The sequence below is a fragment of the Pelodiscus sinensis genome, chromosome 15, assembly GCF_052426305.1.
Source record: "Pelodiscus sinensis isolate ZL-2025 chromosome 15, ASM5242630v1, whole genome shotgun sequence".
NCBI classification, from domain to species: Eukaryota; Metazoa; Chordata; order Testudines; family Trionychidae; genus Pelodiscus; species Pelodiscus sinensis.
This window is the reverse complement of record NC_143066.1, coordinates 43,618,936-43,631,284: the sequence shown is the minus strand read 5'-3', so window position 1 is coordinate 43,631,284 and position 12,349 is coordinate 43,618,936. Positions and strand designations below refer to the sequence as shown.

General features: G+C 44.8%; 1 protein-coding gene across 5 annotated transcripts in view; it reads right to left on the bottom strand.

The window, feature by feature from the left end:
* UNKL (unk like zinc finger) overlaps positions 1 to 12,349 on the bottom strand; it is a 147,178-nt gene that overhangs the window by 16,729 nt on the left and 118,100 nt on the right. For all 5 annotated transcript variants that reach the window (XM_089769358.1, XM_089769357.1, XM_075899990.2 and 2 more), the window contains one exon: positions 1,070 to 1,162. In XM_089769358.1, the coding sequence (XP_089625484.1) occupies positions 1,070 to 1,162 (93 nt within the window). The remainder of the gene's footprint in view (positions 1 to 1,069; positions 1,163 to 12,349) is intronic.

Genomic DNA, 12,349 nt, shown 5'->3' with positions numbered 1-12,349 from the left:
AGAGGACCCTCACCCCTGCATGTTCCCTTCTCACTAGTAACTCAGTATTCCCACTACTAAAAGTTTAAGAAAGACTGAGGGTAAATATCAACATAACATATGTGCTATATGCAAAGAGAGCATGGGTAAGGTTACACCACAATAATATATTGCTAAGAAAATAACATTAAAATAATGTATCACCTTGAAATGCATGTCAAAATAAATATTTAGCAAAATTACAGTGGCTTAGTTTTAACATCCTATTTTCTATTCTTTCTCTCCTTTTCTGTTTTCATCTAGAAAGGCTGGCATTTTAAAATTGTTTCTTCCTTGATGTTTTTCTTCCCTTCATCCTTCCTCCCAAGTTCTCTCCTCCCCACCTCCACCCGCCAACACTGCTCTTCCTTTGTGTTGTCTCTTCCTCTCTTTTCTCAGAACAGGCCAATCAGATGAACCAGCCTCTCACAGTTCTAAACAGGAAGCAAATAATGTAGAGGAATATGTAGGAGTGAGTACTGTAAAACAAAGCCAATCAGACTTTCAAATTAACTGGTTGTTCCTTCTTTTAAATATGATTATTTTACTCATTTAAATTCTTTGCATTGTTTTCTTCCTCTTTGTTTTTCCTTAATGAGTGACAAAGAAATCAACTTTTTTAAATCAAGATGTTTAGGTTTTGCTTACTATGAGCACTGTCTTTGATAAATCTCAATGTAATTAATAATCCTTGCATATATAATACAAACAGGAAGTTTAAAATATAAGGGAACCATGGTCTTAACTTTCCTGAGAAACAGACTGAATCTGTGAATAAGTTGGAAAATGATTTTCCATTAAAGCAATCTTGTTCAATTTTTTCCCTCTAAATAGATTGTAGAATAATAATCACTGCTTTTGGATCTGAAATTGGATCCTTGCAGAGTCAACAGCCAGATAAAGGCTAACGTTTCCAGTATAGCTGTCCACATCTTTATGAGTTGCTATAAGTCTTAGCTGTAAGATAAATCTTCTGAAGAGTGTGATAGGGAAGAAAAAGACCTTAAATAAATACATGACAATGGATAACTTTTGTAAACTGAATTCTTACTTGTTAATCCAAGGTCACTCTTTTCTTGATCTTCTAATTCTTTATCTAAGGATGCAACATTTATGTCACTAAAATGTAGATCTAAAGCAGAACCTGTTAAATAAAATATCATGTTAATGAAAATGTATCTGAGTTATTGATAAAACTCTCAAATGATTGCAGGGAATCAAAGGCTGTGTCTAGACTACACCTCTCTACAGAGATATAGATTAGGCATGTCAAAATTGCTAATGAAGCAGGGATTTAAATATCCCGCACTTCATTAGCATAAATATGGCCGCCACTTTTTTCGGAAAAAAAAACCCCTCACTTTTTGAGGAATACAGGATCTGTCAAAAAAGGGTTTGTTTTCGACAGATCCGCATCTAGACTGCCTTTTTCAAAAATGCTCACTTTCAAAAAAAAAAAGTGGCTGCCATGTTTATGCTAATGAAGAGTGGGATATTTAAATCCCTGCTTCATTAGCAATTTCGGTGTGCCTAATCTACATCTCTCTATCAAAGAGACTATGTCTACACTGGGAAGGTTTGGTGATGGAAGTGCTGTCAACACGCAAAAGTCACCAAAAGCAAAAACTGGTTAAATGGGTTCTTCTGACTCCCACTGTTGACATTTCCTGGCAAAGTGGCTATCACCCTGTCGACAGAGCAAAACAATGTGGGTAAGCATCCCACAGGCGACGTCTACACGGCCAGTTTTTTTGGCAGAAAATATGCTAATGAGAGATTCATTAACATGTCACGATCTCATTAGCATATTTCCTGCCGTTTCTTTTTGTGCAAGGGGCTTTTGTGCAAAAAGAAGCAGTGTGGACTTTTTCTTTGCGCAAAAAACCCATTTTGTGCAAGGTCCGTATGTCACTCCGTAGCTCAAGTGAAGTGCTGTTGGAAGGCAAAGCTGATCCCTGCACTTCTTGGGATTCCCTCGTAGCTTTGTGAGGTCTCCATGCTGAGGAATGCCAAAGCAACACAGCAGTCTCTCCAACACAGTAGTCTGCCTGTTGCTATGTTCCAACCAAGGCAGAACAGAAATATTCCAATAATTTGTTCTTTGTTCCCTAAATGGAGCAGCTCATTAAGCTGTCAGATACATGCATGCCTGGGCAGCAGACATCAAAACACTGAGCACTGCCACCAGGACTGGCATTGTGGGGTAGTGGAGGAAGCCAGTTCTCTCAACAAAACAAAGCAGCAGAGTTCACACTGGCGTTTTGTTGACAATAAAGGGAGGGGAAAAGACAAAATCCTCTCCCGACTGGAAGTTTTTTGTTGCCAAAACTGGATTTTTTCCTGACACAAGTCGCATTGAAGCATAAATGCTCTCACTGTTTTGTTGCCAAAAAGCAGTTTTTGGTGACAAAACATGCCAGTGTAGACAAGGCCTAAAAGAAGTTTGCTCCTTCAGTGTATTGTTTGTTACATCCACTCCTTTTTTAATTTTTCCACTGAAGTGAGGGGACCACACTGGAAAACAAAAATTATAGCCATAAGTAAAAACAATTTAAGGCAGGAGTGTGATATAATCAGGGTTAATTCTTCACTGAATTCCTGCCCAGGATAACTGCTATGAACATCTAAGAAACAGATACAAAGGAGACTTGGGGTGGAGAGAGAGAGAGAGAGAGCGAGAGAGAGCGCGCGCGCGTGTGTGTGTGCGCGCGTGCGTGTGTGTGCGTGTGGTTCTTTGAAATGTGTTGCTCATGTCCATTCAACACAGGTGTGTGCAGTCGCCACATGCACTGGTGCTAGAAGACTTGCCTTCAGCAGGACCCACAGGGGTCAGCTATGGTTCCCACAGAGTGGTACACATATACCATGCTATATAGGGTGCTGCTGGCCCCCACCCTCAGTACCTTCTTGCCAGAAACTATGACACTGGGGAAAGAAGACAGGGTGCTGAATGAATATAAGAAACACATCTCGAAGGACACCAGTTACAGAAACAGGTAACTGTCTTTTCTTCAAGTACTTGCTCATGTCCATTCAATGTAGGTGACTACAAGCCATGTCTCTGGTGGAGGGAGGAGTTTAAAGACTTGCTGACTGCAACACGGCTCCACCAAACCCAGCAGTCTGTTGGGCGTGTTGTGTGATGATATAGTGCATTGTAAATGTATGGATTGATATCCTGGATGGGAATGAGAGCCAGAAAGCCTGCTGAGGAGGCCTGTGCTCTTGTTGAGTGTGACCTCACCAGGAAAGGAGGCTGGAGACTTTCAGGTCGTAGCGTGCTCAGATGCAAGAGATTATCTATTTGGAAAAATCTCGGTTTAGACACCGGGATCCATTTCACTCTGTCAGCATAAGCAACAAAGAACTGGGATGACTTGCAAAAGGGCCTGATGAGGTCCAGGTAAAAGGCAAGTGCACTCTTCACATCCAGGGTGTGGAGGAGCTGTTCCTGATTAGAGCTATAAGACATAGGGTAGAAGATGAGAAAGAAGATGTCCTGATCCATGTGGAAAGAGGAGATATGACAGGCAGAGTCAGAGCTGCACCTTATTCTTAAAAAGACACTGTATATGGTAGCTCTGAGATCAAGGCATGGAGCTTGGAGACCCTCTTGGCTAAAGTGATAGCCACAAAAAAGGTCACCTCCCAAGACAGGTGTGAAAGAGAGCACAATGCGAGAGCTCAAAGGAGAGCTTTGTGAACTTGCAGAAAACCAAGGTAAGGTCCCAGTGAGGAATGCAAGGACAGACAGTTGGAAAAAGCTTCTCTAGACCTTTTAAGAACCAGGCCTATCATCTCATGAAAGAACACTGACCACCCTTAAACTGGCAGTGGAAGGCAGAGATAGCTGCCAGGAGGACTCTGTTGAAGGGAAGCACTAGGTCTTGGTTCTTCAAGCGGAGGAGATAGGCTAAAATGGATTGTATAAGAACATAATTATTGAGTTTTTTATTTTGATAGCATTTCATAGTCACTATCCCTATCCTGTTCAAGTGGTTGATAACATACTACTATATTCTTATTATTAGAGCATGGAGATTCTATGGAACATTTTGGTTCATTTAAAATGTTTACTTCATTTGATTCTACACAGTGCCTCTCTCCCACCAGCATGACCTGCTTGATCCTTCTGGTATATTTTGTACCTTGGTATGACTATGTCCCACTGACTGTCCTCATTCCACCAAGTTCCTGTGATGCCTATTATATCAACTAAGAATCCAATGTTCAGATATAGCACTTCCACCCTATAAGCCAATCTGTAATTGAAATAAAGCAGGGTGGGGAACCTTTTTTTGGAGTGGGGGCTTCTGAGTCACAAATCAGTCAGGGGCTGCATACAGGTGAGAAAAAAAAAGTCAGGGGCTGCACACAAGTGACAAACCAGGGGTCACATCCAGCCCCTAGGACTTAGGTTCCCCATCCCTGGAATATAAAAAGAGTCTGTGGGAAAGTCAGTTACAATTAAAAAACAAAGTTACTCACTTGGGCAGTAATGATGGTTCTTTGAAATGTGTGTCCCTATGGGTGCTTCACTGTAGGTGTATCTGTGCCCTGGCACCTCTAATCAGAGATTTTAGGCAGCAATGTCCATTCAGCCCACGTATTCTCCCTCCCTTATGATCTGCCTTGTGGCTTTCTGGCACTGCATAGGCAAATCCTCCTCTACTGCAGAGCCCCTTATACAGAATTCTGAAATAGAGGAGAAGAAAGAGAAGATTATGGAAAACCCAGAGATACACATATCTCAAAGAACCATTATTACTGCACAGGGTGAATACTTCCTCCTCTTCTTCAGGTAGTATCCCTAATAGGCGTTCTACTATAGGTGACTTCACAGTGGACCACCATGGAGGTCTGGAGTTTTGGAGTGGAGTCTGTTAAGATAGATAATATTGCGTAGCCAAAGATGGTATCAGAGGCTGAACCTCTAAGTGATCACATACTGTTCTGTGAAAATGTGGGCAGAGGCTCAAGTCACTAATTTGCAGATTTCTGAGTTAGGGACATTTTTAAGAAATGCGACTGAGGTAGAAATTGACTTTGTAGAGTGAGCACGGATTCCAGACAAAGGTAACAGATAGCATGCTTGATAAAAGTTATAAATATAATGCAAGATCCATTTGGATAGTCTTTGAGCTGATATTGCAGAGCCTTTGGATCTTTCCATGAATGAAAGAAAGAGTTTAGGTGACTTCCTGAAGTCTTTAGTCCTGTCCAAGTAGAATGCTCTTGCTTTTCAAACATTTATCATATGCAGCACTGCCTCCCTGTTGTCACTATGTGGTTTTGGTACAAACAAACAAAAACAGGAAGATGAATCTGTTGATTCATATGGAAAGTGGAGGCAACTTTAGGGGAAACTAGGGATGGTGCCTCAGAATTACTTAGTTGTTATAAAAGAGTGTATTATGGGCATGTCAATAGGGCTGCTTTTTTCATATGCACCTAGCTGAGGTGATGGCAATTAGAAATGCTGTCTTCATGGACAGGTATAAGAGACAGCAACTTTTCATGTGCTCATAGGCAGTGTCTAGTCAAAGCTTTGAGAACAAGTTTAAGATCCTAAGTTGGAGTGTGTAATCTAACATGCGGAAAGAGACTCCCAGTGCCCTTAAAGCATTAGCGGGTAAATGAACACTGAGTTTTCACTTACCTGATGGTGAATAGCCATTATGGCTGCAAGATGTACCTTAAAGAGGAGCTGAATGAAAGTTTTGACCCCTTGTGGTCTAACACATAGTTTAAAATTAGAGGGAGGGAAGACAAGATTGAGTCTGATTTCTTAGAATGATACCAAATTTGGAATTGTTTCGATTTTTGTAGGTAAGTACATCAAGCATTTGACTTTCAGCTGTGGAGCAATACATCTTTCATCTCATCAGACAATTCTATTTCTAAGTCTGGGAACCAAGAAGGAGCCAAGCCTAGAAGCAGAAGAGCCACAGCTTGGGATGAAGTATCTACATATTACTTTGAGAGAGTAGGTGGGAAATGAGCCAAAGATGAACTAGCCACGTATGTCAGATAAGGAAACAAAATTTGCCTTGGCCAGGAGGGGACAATCAGAATAACTCTCCCTTGGTCTTGTCAAATTTTCAACTGGACCTTGCACAGAGGATGAAAGGCATACAAGAGGTCTCTGTTCCATGGAAGAATGAGGAAGTCTCCCAGTCAATGTTACTGCTCCATTGCTGGCCTGGAGTGACAAAGACATTATTTGTTCCAGGAAGTAGAGAAGAGACTGCAGTTGGAATTCCTTAGAGGGTGAATATATCTCAAAACACCTCTGAGTTCAGCTGCCATTTGTGGTCATGAAAAAAGTTCTGACAGATTGTCAACTGTCATGTTCTGTATCCCTGGTAGGCAGATACCTGACATGAACACATTGTGATGGATACACCAATTTCAAAATTTGAATGTTTTCATGCAGCGGGAAGAAGATCGGGCACCCTCCTGGGAATTAATGTAAAACAGATTATATTGTCTTCCATAACCTTCATGAAAGGCAGAAAGTGTGCAAAGGTGTTCCTAATGGCCTTTAGCACCAAGAGACTGATATAGGTGTCTTCTCTAGAAGATCACTTGCCTTGAACTTCACAGTCATGTAGATGAGCTCCCCATCCTATTAGGCAGATCTCTTGTTAGAGTCTGCATCGGCGGCAGTTGCACAAATGGAATGCCTACTAAGATATTGGATGAGTCTTTCCAGCAGCCCAGTGATTGCCTCACCATGAGAGCAGTTTGGTTAGTCTGTCCTTGTTTGGGGAATAGACAGAAGTGAGCCATATCTGAAGACATCTCATGAACAAACATCCAGGCATTACAGGCTAAGAAGGTACGCGTTGGCATATGAACTACCAAGCAGTTTCTGGCCAAAATTTGAAGGTTGTCCCATATCTATGAGACTTCTAAATGCTGTGGAAGGACATAAGAAGTTACTCACCCTGTGAAGTAACAATTGTTCTTCAAGATGTGCCCCGTGGGTGCTCCACTCTAGGTGTCAGGTCCCGTCCCGGCGCTGTGGCTCAGAGATTTCTCATAGTCGTGTTCTTCCGGCTCGTGCATGTGTGCTTCCCCAGCGAGGCGTTTGCACCTTTGATCAGCTGCGTGCGAGCCGGCAACAGTCAGTTCCTCTCACCCGCTCATCTGAAAAACAAATAAACAATTCCGGAGTGGGGAGGAAGGGCGGGTCGTGAAGCACCCACAGGGCATATCTCGAAGAACAATCGTTACTTCACAGGGTGAGTAACTTCTTCTTCTTCGAGTGGCCCCATGGGTGCTCCACTCTAGGTGACTCTGGAGCAGTACCTAGGACAGAGTCAGAGCGCTCCGGAAACAAGACTACCAGCACGATTATGTACTGCTATAGCCACAAAAGAGTCTGAAGCAAACTGATTGATTATAGCATAACGCTTCATAAAAGTCACATTAGAAGACCGTGTTGCTGCTCTGCATATGTCACGAAAAGACACTCCGCTCAGAAAAGCTGTGGCTGTAGCAACTGCTCTAGTCAAATGAGCCCTCGGAAGAGAAGGGAGAGGCTTCTCTCATAGCGAGTGACACATGGATATACATGAAACTATCAGCCTGGAGATGTGCTGAGAAGTTAGAGGTTGTCCCTTTGAACAGTGTGCTAATGATGCTATTAAATGGTCTTTCTAAAATCCCGCGTTCTATCAATGTAAAACGCTAAGGATCTCCTCACATCCAACATGTGTAGCAGTGCTGCTTGCATTGAGATATGGCGTTTAGGGGAGAAACATGGCAAAACCACCGGCTCATTTATATGGAATTCAGAAAAAAACCTTTCGAATAAATGCCAGATGGGTCCTCAACGTCACCGAATCCTTGGAAAAAATTGTATATGGAAGTGAGGCCATAAAAGCTGCTCTCTCACTCACTCTGCGAGCAGATGTGAGGGCTAGGAGGAAGAAAAGCTTGACAGTGAGTAAGTGCAATGGTACTGTAGCCAAGGGCTCAAAGGGAGGTTGAGTCAAAGTTTGTAGGATTAGATCTAAGTTCCATAGAGGTGGAGGAGGTCTCCGCGGAGGATGAAGGTTCGAGAGCCCCTTCAAAAATCTTTTTGTAATGGGGTGCGCAAACAAGGAGACATCCCTATCCCTACGATGGAATGCATTAATTGCTGCCAAATGTACTCATAGAGATGCGACTGCCAGGCCGTTGTCATCCAGTTGCAAGAGGTATTGTAATATACAGGGTAGAGTTGTGGAATGAGGATCTACATCATTATCAGCGCACCCCTGGAACCTGGACCACTTAGCTGTATAAGCTGATTGGGTAGATTGTTTCCTACTATGCACTAAGACTTCCCTGACTCGCTGAGAATAGGACTGCTCGGAGTCGGTAAACCAACAGGCATCCACGCCGTGAGGTGCAGAACTTCGGGTCTTGGGTGACTGAGAGATCTGTAGTCTTGGGTCAACAGAGTCGGAAGAGAAGGCAGAGGATACGGGGCTCTCACTGACATACGGTGGAGCATTGAAAACCAAGGCTGACCAGCCCACGCCGGAGCTAGAAGGATTACCCTGGCTCTGTCTGTGTCGATCTTCTCAAGAACCTTGGAAATAAAGACTACTGGGGGAAAGGCATATAGTAACAATCTTCCCCAGTGGAGAAGGAAGGTGTCCCCCAGAGAGTGACGTCCTATTCCGGCTCTTGAACAATAGGCGGGGTATTTTGTATTGTGTTCCGTCGCAAATAAATCTATCGCCGGAAACCCCCATCGGGCAAAAATACGAGTCAGTACATCCGTGTGAACGTCCCACTCATGGTCGTGAGGGAAACGCCTGCTGAGAGAGTTCGCTATTAAGTTGTCGACACCTGGAAGATACAAAGCTGTTAGAATGGTGGTGTTGTTGATCCACCAATTCCATAAGCGAATGCTCTCCGCACAAAGAGAACGAGACCAGGCACCTCCTTGTCTGTTGATGTAAAACATGGTCGCCACATTGTCCGTCAAAATCCTGGTAGCTATATTCAGAATCTGCGACCGAAAATGCTTGCAAGCATGGCCTACCGCTCTCAACTCGAGGACATTGATATGCAATAGCATTTCCTGTGTCGTCCATCGTCCCTGGACTGTCCATGTGAACTCCCCAACCCGTTAGGGAAGCATCTGTTATCTGTTTTGTAGGTTGTGGGCGATGAAACGGGACGCCCACAAGAAGATTGGCTGGGTTGACCCACCATTGTAGGGACTCCCGGACATACTGCGACACCACTATTGGCCTGTGAACACTGTGCTTCGCTGGAACGTAAACGGTGGCCAGCCAGTGCTGGAGGCAACGAAAACGTAACCTTGCGTTGCGTACTACAACAGTGGCAGCAGCCATATGCCCCATTAACTGTAGACAAACGCGTGTGGGAATTGTCGGAGCGTGTACGACAGTGTGCACCAGATCTTTGATTGCTGTAAAACGTTCCGTTGGTAAGTATGCTCATGCCATGGTAGAACTGAGTCGTGCGCCTATAAAGACGAGGTTCTGGGATGGAACTAGTGATGACTTCTTCACATTTATGAGAAGGCCCAGAGCAGCAAATGTGCAGGACACTGTTCGAACCATATGCCATGTTTCCGAATAAGTCAAGCCTCTGATGAGGCAATCATCCAAATAGGGGAAGATTGTCACTCCCAATCTGTGCAGATGGGCCGCAACCACTGCCAACGTTTTGGTGAAAATCCTGGGAGCACATGCCAGACTGAAGGGCAGGACTTTATATTGATAGTGCTCGTTCCCCAATTGAAAATGGAGAAAACATCTGAGAGCCACGTGGATAGCTATGTAGAAATAAGTATCATATAAGTCGAGGACTGCAAGCCAATCCCCTTTGTTCAATGACGGAATGATAGTTGTTAAGGTTACCATCTTGAAACTAAACTTCCAAAGGTGCAGATTTAGCTTTCGAAGATCTAGAATGGGTCTCCAACCTCCCAACTTTTTTGGCGTGAGAAAATATCGGGAATAAAAGCCTTTTCCCCAGAACTGCTTGGGAACTCTCTCTATTGCCCCAATGGCGAGCAAATGTTGAACTTCCTGTTGTAGCAGTTGCTCGTGAGAGGGGTCCCTGAAAAGGGACGGGGCAGGGGGAATGGTAGGGGGAATAGAGAAAAAGGGAATGGAGAGGCTGGACTGCACTACTTCTAGTATCCATCTGTCCGTGATGTCGGACCAACGATGATAAAATGACCGTAGGCAATGATGAAAAAGATGGATAGTCTCGTCTTCCGTGTTGATTGCGGGTAGCTGGCTTGCATCCTCGACAGACAAGTCAAATTTGCTGCTTAGTTGATGACTGGGGGATTGGTCATCAGGGCCTGGTCAAACGGCCCTGTTGGGGTCGTTTGCGCTGAGGACGTTGTCTATGGCGTTGATTGTCGAAGGGACGTGATTGTTGTCTGGATAAATTAAAATCAGATCTTCGCTGATAAGGAAAATAACATCTACGTTTGAAGGAGGGAGTATACATCCCAAGTGTACATAGAGTGGTGCATGAATCTTTTCCCGAGTGGAGGACTTCGTCGGTGTTCACCGCAAAAAACTTAAGCTTGTCAAACGGTAGGTCCTCAACCTTGCTTTGCATCTCCTTTGGGGCTCCTGCAGATGACAGCCATGATGATCTCCTCATGGCAATACCTATGGCAGTAGCTCTAGCCGCTGTGTCAGCCACATCCATGGCTATCTGCAATGCCGTGCTACACGATGCGTACCCTTCTTGAACTATTGCCTTCAAGAGTGGCTTCTTGTTGTCCGGGAGATGATGAAGTAACTCTGCTAATTTGGAATAATTATCAAAATTATGGTTGGATAGATGAGCCAAATAATTTGCAATGCACAGTAGAAGTGTGGCTGAGGAGTAGACCTTCCTACCAAAAATGTCCAATTTTTTATTGTCCTTGTCCGGAAGTGTATTTTTGTTCTGTGGCGCTTTAGCCCTACGTTGTGCTGCATCTACTACTAATGAGTTAGGGCTGATGATGACTGAACAAGAAGTCCAATCCTTTCGCCAGTACAAAATACTTTGTCGGCCTTTTTACTCGTAGGTGTAACCGATGTTGGGGTCTGCCATATCTCATCTGCCACATCCATGATTGCATCATCAATAGGTAAGGCGATTTTTGCACATTGTTGTGGACAGAGGTTTTTCAAGAGACAGTGCTTTTTAACCGGAACATCCATTAACTGTATTTCCTGTGTGCCTGCCACACGTTTAAACAGGTCTTGAAATTGTTTCAGATCATCCGGTGGAGAGATGTCAGCTGGAAATATCGCCTCATCCGGAGATGACGAGGAGCAGTCTGCTGGAGAAGTTTCCGGTTTGGGGTCTTCAACATCAGACAGCAGCCCCTCTTCCGGCTCGGACTGGTCTAGTTGGATCCTTGGACTCCTAGATAGAGAAGGTGAGTCTAGGTGTTGTGATTGATGAGATAAGTATTTTGCACTCGATGGCTGACAAATGCAGGAGGATCCCCTACGGGAGGACGATGTACGATCACACCGGGGACAATCATCATATGGTCTATGGTAGCTGTGATAATAGCGCTCAGAACACAATGGGGAGGAGTGCAAGCGTGCACTACCATGCTGGATATAATAGATGCAGCATGGGGAGCATCTACCAGACTCGTATCTTGAGGATTGACTGGGTGAGCGGGACCATGAATGGGACCTATGTGTTTCTAGATATACTGCGTTGCTATAATTACGCCGTCCATACGTGACCCGTGTAGGAGAAACACTATAGTCACGATAGCGACCGTCCCTTCACCGTGAAAAATGTGGAGGCAGGGATCTGTCTCTATAATGAGTCTTTGATAATGCCTTCCTATGTAGGGAGGTGTCTTCTGACTTAACAGCCACAGAAGAACCAGGCACCGAATGGCAGTGGAGCGGTGCCGGGGAAAGGAGTTGTTGATGCTGGTGCTGGCAGAATGCCCGGTACCGCAGTCTGCAGCGGTGCCGGGGCTGAGGCATCAAGACCTTCTGTCTTGGAGCCCAGTGCCACAGGAGACGGTGCCGTGGAGGACGGTGCCACCATAAGCAGGGCCGGTGAGGCCGGCGCTGTTAAAGCCAGTGCCGCTGAAGCCGGTGCAGAGCGGCTGGTCAACTGCGGCACCGGTGTCAATTTCACAGAGCGCACAGCTGAGGCCGGTGCAGACTTGCTGGCTAGCTGCAGCACCGCTCCCGATGCTGACGCCGAAGCCGCTCTCACTCTCGGCGGTGGGGGCTCTCTGATGGCCGCCCCAGCAGATTTGTCCAGACCCCCTGGGGGTCATTTTGGACGCCTCTGAAGACGCTGTAGCTAC